Here is a 9,230-nt window from a genome sequence, read left to right on the forward strand (position 1 = left end):
CTGGATAGGAAGACTCAACATCGTGAAAATGTCAATACTACCCAAAGCAATTTACACATATAATGTGTAAATTATATGTGTAATCTAGATTCCAACAACATTCTTCAAAGAGATGGAAAAGACAACTACAAACTTTATATGGAAAGGAAGGAGATCCAGGATAAGCAAAGCACTGCTCAAGAAGAAGAAAAAGGTTGGAAGCCTCTTACTCCCTGACTTCAAAGTTACATGGCTACAGTGGTCAAAACAGCTTGGTACTGGTACAATGAAAGATATATTGATCAATGGAACAGAATCGAGAATCCAGAAATTAACCCATTCACATACAGTCAACTCATTTTTGACAAAGTTCCTAAATATATCACATGGGGAAGGGATAGTCTCTTCAACAGATGATGCTGGCAGAACTGGAAAGCAATATGCAAAAAGTGAAACAAGACTTTTACTTCACACCTTATACAAAAACCAACTCAGCATAGATTAAAATCCTAAATATGAATCCCAAAATGATGAAGGCCATCAGTGAAAAAATAGGAACAAATGAGGACACTAATTCATGGGAATATGCAGACTACCAAACATTTTGAAAACTACACAAACAAAAGTAGACAAAATAGATGAGTGAGACATACTAAAAATTAAAAAAAAAAACTTATGTGCTTCAAAAGACTTCACCAGAAGAGTAAACAGGGAATCCACAGCATGGGAAAAAATGTTTTGAAATGACACATTAGACAAGGGACTCATTTCTAAAATACATAGGAAACTACAACACTTATAGACAACAGACAAATACCCTAATTAAAAAACAGACACAGGATATGAATAAGACACTTCACCAAGGAGTAGTTCCGGGCAGCCAACAAATACATGAAGCAACTTTCACGATCACTAGTCACTGTTGTAGTTATGTGCCGTGGAGTCGGTTCCGAATCATAGCAACCCTATACAGGGTTTCCGAGGCTGTAAATCTTTATGGGAGCAGAAAGCCTCATCTTTCTCCCACGGAGTAGCTGGTAGTTTTGAACTGCCGACCTTGTGGTTCGCAGCCTGATTCATAACCACTATGCTACCAGAGCTCCTAGCAATTAGAGAGATACAAATCAAAACAATGATGAGATATCATCTCATACCAGCAATAACAGCAAAGATAAAAAAAGTAGAGGACAATAAATGCTGGCGAGGATGTGGAGAGACGGGGACACTCCGGCATTGCTGGTGGGATTGCAAAATGATTCAGCTTCACTGGAGAGCAATATGGCATTTCCCAGAAGGTTGGAAACAGAAATACTTTATGATCCAGCAATTCCTCTACTTAGTATTTACCCACAAGAAATACAAGTGGATATATGCACACCAACGTTCATAGCAGCACTATTTACAACAGCAAAAAGATTGAGACCAACAGCAAAAAGATTGAGACAGCCAAGTGCCTATCAATGGAAGAATGGATTAAAAAACTGTGGTTACATACTTACAACAGAATATTATGCTACCTTGAAGAATAACAAGGAAGCTGTAAGTTATCACATAACATGGATGAACCTTGAGAACATTATGCTGAGTGAAATTAATCGCAAAAGAAGAAACACTGCATAGGACCACTATTCTAAAAGACTAAGAAAAAGAACCTATACTAAAGAGGGGAGGGGGATTCATTGCTCCTTACTGGGATGTTGGGGCTGGGCTGAAGGGAGGGAGGGGTTGGTAGAGCACAGCGCAGGAAATAGACACAGGAAGGTTGGGTGCTAGGGAGGGGGGCAATACATAATTCCTATTAATAGTACATCCTTGCTTTTTATTATAAATGCATCATATAAAACTGCTATTTCACTCAGCACCCATTTGCATTGTTTTTTCCCTCTTTTATAAAGTATCACAAAAGAAATGAAGAGTTTAGTATTAGGGAAAAGTTTGTCTTTCAAGAAAAACTGAATACTTCCTGTTATTTCACAAAGACAGTTATAAGTCAGTTACATGCTCCTTTTTCCTGCAATTGTCAAACTCATTGTTAAGTTTTGCTTTCAATCGTTGTTACTTTCTTTAATTTCGTTTTCATGGCATTCTCTGTCCTAATACCTACGGCCATCATTTTTTGACTCCTGTTTGATTCCCACTTAGTGGTAATGTTATATGTCTTTTATCATAAATCTCTTCAAATCCTTAGAAACCAGTAAACATGAACATTAAAAGGGTTAATAAAATAAGTATTAGCAAATAAGGAAAGAATGTTGACAGAAAGTTTCATAAGCATACCTTTGAAGATTTCTTTTTTCCCTTACAGTGTTTTGGATTTGAAACCGAAGACACTAAAATTCTATTGATTTCGAGTCCAGTTTGAAGCTGTAATGGTAGAGGAAAAAAACCTTGTAAAATATTGATTTATAACATGCTTCTCAAAAATACAGAAATGTAAAATGAGATTCTCAATAAATTCTCAATAAATCAGATTCTCAAAAATAAATAAAAACGTTTCTTGAAGAAGAAAACCCAAAAAGCTATTTGTGTGTGTGTGTGTGAAAGTAATTAGTCTCTTGGTAACTAGAACCGTTTTTTATTATGATAATGTATTTAATAAGAAAGGAGCTTTGGTAGCGTAGTGGTTACAAGTCAGTCTGCTAAACTCAAGGTCAGCAGTTTGAAACTATCAGCTGTTCCGTGGGAGAAAACACGGCTTTCTACTTCCGTAGAAATATACAGCCTTGGAAACCCTATGCAGAATAGCTATGAGTTGGAACCAACTCCATGGCACACAACCAACCAACCAATGATTAATAATATTATCTGTGAATCAAACTGAAAACAGAAAACTATCTATCCCAGGAGTTCCTTAAACTGAGAATATATGTACTCATCAGAAATTTTAAGAAAACAACTAACAAAAAACCCTCTTGGTGCTGCATCCAAATATATGAATACAATGCCTGGCTGATTGAGAATCTCATTATTATAGCAAGAAGGGATAAAAACTAACGTTCTAAAATGCAAAAATTAGCCTAGAATATGTTGTTAAGTGCTGTCGAGTCAGTTCTGAGTCATAGTAACCCTGTATAGGGTTTCCAAAGAACAGCTGGTAAATTTGAACCACCAACCTTGCGGTCCAGTGCATTATCTTACAGTGCCACACCATGCCAGGACTTCAGCCTAGAATATAGGTATCAGTTAATGAAAAGTATAATAAAGCAAAGGAGTCCTGGTAGTGTAGTGGATTACATTACATGTTGGGCTGCAAACCACAGGATCAGCAGTTCGAATCCACAGGCACTCAGCCCAAGGAAGATGAGGCTTCTTTGCTCCTGTAAAGTTTGTTGTTGTTAAATGTTGTTGAGTTGGTTCTGACTCATAGTGACCCTGTATAGAGTTTCCAAGGAGTAGTTGGTGGGTTTGAACTGCCGACCTTGTGGTTAGAAGTCCAGTGCTGATCCTCAAAAACCCTATACAGTGTCACTATGTGTCAGAACCAACTTGACAGCACACCACCCCCCACCATAACAGAGCATGTGTATCTTACTGTGATGAGTTACGTGCACTCTATTTACCTCAGAAGCTTTGTCCTGAAACAGCTTACGTTGATGTTCTTCTTCCTTAAGTTTTTCCTCTAAATACCTAATCTTATCCTGCAAAAGAATAAAAAAGTAGGGTGGTTATATAAAAACTAGAGCCAAATATCCTTTGCTTCCTTTCCAAATACAGTCATAATAGGTCTTGATTCTTAAGAGTTTGGCAAGTTAAAGCAGAGTGTTAAGAAAAAGGAATTGCAAAAAAAAGGCCAAGATTTTTCTTGGCTTTCTTCCTATGATTCTTTACCTGCTATTACATGTGAGAACAAAGGAAAAGCAAAGAACACATATATTGTCTATTATATGCGATTTTTTCCTGTAGTTGTCAAACTCATCACTAAGTTTTATATTCAACACATACATTCATGCTGATGTTGAGTGCCATCAAGTCGGTTCCAACTCATATTGATCCTGGATACGGTTTCCAAGGAGTAGTTGGTGGGCCTAAAGCACCACACCAGGAATCCAATACACTCACAGATAAAACTTCAGGAGGTATTAAAGAAGGCATCTTAGAAATATAAGGGTTCTTATACTGTACTTAGGTAAACAAGAATAACTTGCATGAAACAATAAAACAAAGCAGAGTATATGATTTGACCCAGACCATGTATACACTCAGATGGCTTTAAATACAAAAATATCACATCTTCTTCTCACGGTGACTCAGAATGGGGCAGTACTAGTTTAAAGTGAGCTTCCTGGGTATTGGGGAACTCAAAGAAGGCAAAGAGAAAACAGGACTTGGAGAAGAAAGCTCTATGAAATGGGTAAGTTTTGCACAGGAAAATTAGGGCATCTGGAAGGAATATGTTGTTAGGTGCCATTCAGTCAGTATAGAGTCATAGTGACCTTATGCACACAGAACGAAACACTGCCCAATCCTAGGCCAACCTCACTATTGTTGCCACGTTTGAGCCCACCGATGTTGCAACTTGGCCAATTCATTTCGCTGGGGGTCTTCCTCTTTCTCTCTGACCCTCCACCCTACCAAATATGATATCCTTATCCAGTGACTGGTCCCTCCTGACAATAAGTCCTAAGTTTGAGAGATGAAGTTAGGCCATCTTGGCCTCCAAGGAGCACTCTGGCTGCATTTCTTCCAAGACAGATTTGTTGGTTCTATGGGCAGTCCATGGCACTTTCAATATTCTCCTCCAATACCATAACAAATGCATCAATTCTTCTACTATCTTCCTTACTTAGTGTCCAATTTTCACATGCATATGAGGTTACTGAAAATACCATGGCTTGGGTGAGGAACACCTTAGTCCTCAAGCTAACATCTTTGCTTTTCAAAACTTTAAAAAGGTCTTGTGCAGCAGATTTGCCTAATGCAACAATGCCATTTGATTTCTTGACTGCTGCTTCCATGTGTGTTGATAGTTGATTCAAGAAGAATGAAGTACTTGACAACGTCAATCTTTTGTCTGTTGATAAGAATGTTGTTTATTGGTCCAGTGATGAGGATTTTTATTATCTTTACATTGAGATGCAATCCATACCGAAGGCTGTGGTCTTTGATCTTCATCAGTAAATATTTAAAGTCCTCTTCACTTTCAGCAAGAAAAGTTGTATCATATGCATGTCGCAGGTTGTTAATGAGTCTTCTTCCAATCCTGATACCACATTTATCTTCATATAACCCAGCATCTTGCATTATTTGCTCAGCATACAGGTTGAATAAGTATGCTGAAAGAATACAATCCTGTCATGCACCTTTCTTAATTTTAAACCATTCAGTGTTTCAAAGATCATCTTGAGAAGATAAAGCCAAATACTACAACAAAATGTGCAAAGATCTGGAATCAGAAAACCAAAAAGGAAGAACACGCTCAGCATTTCTCAAGCTGGGGAAACTGAAGAAAAAAGTCAAGTCTCAACTTTTGTTATTGAAAGATTCTCTGGGCAAATTACTGAATGATGCAGAAAGCATCAAAAGAAGATGGAAGGAGTATACAGAGTCACTGTACCAAAAGGAAATGTCTGATGTTCAACCATTTCAAGAGGTAGCATATGATCAAGAGCCAATGATACTGAAGGAAGAAATCCAAGGTGCATTGAAGGAACTGGCAAAGAACAAAGCACTAGGAATTGATGGAATAAAAATTGAAATATTTCAAGAAAGTGAGGCAGCACAGGAGGCACTCACTCATCTATACCAAGAAATTTAGAAGACAACTATCTGGCCGACTGACTGGAAGAGATCCGTATTTGTGCCCATTCCAAAGACAGGTGATCCAATGGAATGCGGAAATCAATGGACAATCTCTGATACCCCATGCGAGTAAAGTTTTACTGAAGGTAATACAGAAATGGCTGCAAGCATACACTGACAGAGAACTTCCAGATGTTCAAGCCGGATTCAGAAGAGGCCGTGGAATGAGGGATATCATTGCTGATGTCCGATGGATCTTGGCTGAAAGCAGAGAATATCAGAAAGATGTTTATCTGTGCTTTACTGACTACGCAAAGGCTTTTGATTGTGTGGATCATGACAAGCTATGACAATATTGTGAAGTGTGAGTATCCCGGAACACTTAATTTTGTTCATGAGGAAGGGATCTAGGATAGGCTTAATTTATCTGCAAGTGGATAAAGACAATCTTAAGTAAATTATCTGACATGAAAATATTCTGCCATCTTAGAAATTAAAGTAACAGTATCACATTCAAAAGGCAAGCATGTTCATGCTGTGACAGACACATTAGCTTTCCATCTTAACAGGCAGGAATTCACAACTGAAATACTGGAAGTGAAGCTTTGTAAGTCTAATATAAAATGTACTGTGGATTCACAGGCAATGCCAATTGTGTTTAATACCATCAGATTTTTCCTGGCATCATCACTTCAAAGACACAAGCAGAGGCTTACTTCAGCTGATTTCTGAGTTGCTGTAAGTCTAAAACATTCTTTTTCTAAGACATCAAGCTTTGCAAGTTTTGCATGCAGCTTCATCTGGTCTTGCTCTTTTTCCCTTTGAAGCTGAGCCTGGAAAGGATAAAAACAAAACTTGAGTTTGTCAAATGATGCCAATGGTTCAAGAATAATACAATTTCTGAGAACCCACAAGAAACATGTATATTCATGTATGAGAGGGGTTCAAAAAGCTCATGGAAAATTCCCGTTATATTTTAATTCCACTTTTCCTGAGAACTTTTGAAGCCTCCTTTTTTGCTTACAAGCAAAAAACCAGATTACTTTATATAAGAGCAAATATAGTAGAAAATAAAAAATGTGCTAAATTATCATCAGTGGCATTTCTTATGTAACATTTTTACTAAGGGCAAGCAGCACCAGCAAAACTTACATTAAATACAGTAAATAGTTATTCACAATGTAACCAGAACTACTCACAGAAAATCATCTATGAGAGGATTAAGCCATAAAAGGCAGAGAAAAAGAAAGTGGCATGTCGAGGCTGCATAACGAGGGCAGGAAATCCCTCTCCTTGCATCAGAGATTTGGAATCTGAGGGTCACTTGGAAGCTCTTGGGTGCAATGAGTGATGCAGCCCCTGACAGTCCTTCATCCACTTGAGAAAGCTCCTCTCCTGCTAAAGTGTATGTTTGAGAAGAGGTCAGATTTGATCATGTACAATGGCCTGGAAGTGTCTTAGTTTCTCCCCAGCCCACAATAACTAGTCTCTTCAGAAGCAGCTACTGTCACTAGTGCCTTCTGTATTATTTCAGAGCTAGTCTATGCATTTATCAGTTCTCCAATCTATCTATAAATGACAGCATATCTTACATGTTTTCTTTTACTGAATACTATGTATTGGAAATCATTCAATAGAGCAGCCTCATCCTTGATAAAATATTTTGATACATGCAAAATTAGATATGTATAAATTATGAAAGATAATGCTACAAATCAACTACTCAATTTAAAAACTGTAACATCAACAGTACCATTTATTTACAGGGTTGCTATGAGTCAGAACCGACTTGATGGCACTTAACAACTCCCTAACTGATTTGGAAGAAAGATGAGGCTCTTTTGCTCCCGCCAAGATTTAAAACCTTGGAAACCCTATACAGGGTCGCTGAGTTGGAACCAACTCTATAGCACTTAACTCTCTAACTGAAGGTCCATTTCTTCTTCCTCAGAAATAACTACAGCCATGAAAGTTATACTAAACATGCCCTTGCTTTTTGTTGTTGTTAAATGCCATCTAGTTGGTTCCCACTCATAGAGACCCTTGTATAGGGCTTCTGAGGAGCAGCTGGTGAGTTTGAACTGCTGACCTTATGGTTTGCAGTACAGTGCTGATCCTACAGTGCCATACCAGGAGTTCTAACTAACACATGTTGTTGTTCTTAAGTGCCATCAAGTCAGTTACAACTCAGAGCGGTCTTGTTCTGGGTTTGAACCACTGACTGGATTTGAACCACTGACCCTGCCATTCAAACAGACCCTGAGGTCCAGTGCATTATCCTGCAGTGCTACACCAGGACTTCAACCAACATATACAAATCCTTATATTTAGGTGTTGTTAATTATGTAAGGTTTTGTATGGGGTTTTTTTTTGTTGCTTTATTGTGAATTATGTGATAGTTTACATGGGAGATCATTAGCTACACACTGATCCCATCGTATATCATTTCCTTGCCCCTCCATGGTTACAATCCCCTCCATGGATCATCCACCAACCAAAGGGTATACCCTACAACCAAAGGGTATCCCTGGTCGTCAGCACACAGCCGCTCTCCTTCTCTGGGTCCAAAGTCCCCAGCCACTCCATCTCTCTATGTCATTGTCTCTATCTCCATCTTTGGCATCACTCCTTCTCTGGGTAGGGTTCTGTTCTCCAGGCTTCTCCCTTGATGGTCCCAGGGACTGACGTTCCTAGACTGAAAAGTCAATCACTCCCCTCCTTGCTATAAAACATCCACCTTTACATTTCCAACCCTCACAGTCAGTCCTGATAACAATTATTCACTATTGCATCACAAGAGACCCATCTGTATTTTGTTTCATCAACCCTTCCTGGACTTACAAGCTTTCTATGGTGGTATTTCTGGCTATTCCTTTCTCTACCCCTCCAGTGTCTATTTTATAGTGGTATGCCAGGGAAACCAAGATTCAAAAGACAGTCAAGCATCTTAACATTGTTCCCCCCTTTTCCCCATTCCAACCATGTCTCAATCTCTGTATCCCAGAGCCCTGTTTTTCCAAGATTGTACATACATCATTATTTGCCTCTGTCCCTCTTCAGCTTCAGATTCATCCTTTCGTATTTAATTTCATTGCAATGATTACAATCTCCTCCAAACATCATCAAATAACCAAAGGATACACCCCACAGGCCCACTCCCACTGGCTGTCCGAAAACAGCTCTTCTCCCTCCTTGAGTCCCATGTCCCCAGCCACTCCATCTGTCTATGCCACCATCTCTGTCTCCACGCCTGGCCTCAGTGCCTCTCTGGGTAGGGTCATACTTTCCGTTCTTCTCGCTTATGTCCCAGGGACCTCCACTCATGGGCTGCAAAATCAATCAATCTCCTTTTGCCAAAAAAAAAAAAAAAAATCTGCCTCTACATTTCTGACCCTCATAATCAGTTCTGATGGCAGGTATTCACTGTTTTACCACAAGAGTTTTATGCCCATTTCCTTTTGCCGGCCCGGTCCCAACAGATTGGAAATCATTCAGTAGAGGTTCTGCCTTCC

At 38.9% G+C, this 9,230-nt stretch overlaps 1 protein-coding gene across 1 annotated transcript in view; it reads right to left on the minus strand.

The window, feature by feature from the left end:
- The window catches only part of CEP57L1 (centrosomal protein 57kDa-like 1), an 88,193-nt gene that overhangs the window by 43,419 nt on the left and 35,544 nt on the right, over positions 1-9,230 (minus strand). The window contains exons 4-6 of the mRNA XM_006839942.1: positions 6,435-6,551; positions 3,540-3,617; positions 2,257-2,343 (exon numbers count right to left, since the gene is read on the minus strand). Coding sequence (XP_006840005.1) covers positions 2,257-2,343; positions 3,540-3,617; positions 6,435-6,551 — 282 coding nt within the window. The remainder of the gene's footprint in view (positions 1-2,256; positions 2,344-3,539; positions 3,618-6,434; positions 6,552-9,230) is intronic.

Source organism: Chrysochloris asiatica, unplaced genomic scaffold (assembly GCF_000296735.1).
Source record: "Chrysochloris asiatica unplaced genomic scaffold, ChrAsi1.0 scaffold00027, whole genome shotgun sequence".
In the NCBI taxonomy this organism is placed as follows: domain Eukaryota; kingdom Metazoa; phylum Chordata; class Mammalia; order Afrosoricida; family Chrysochloridae; genus Chrysochloris; species Chrysochloris asiatica.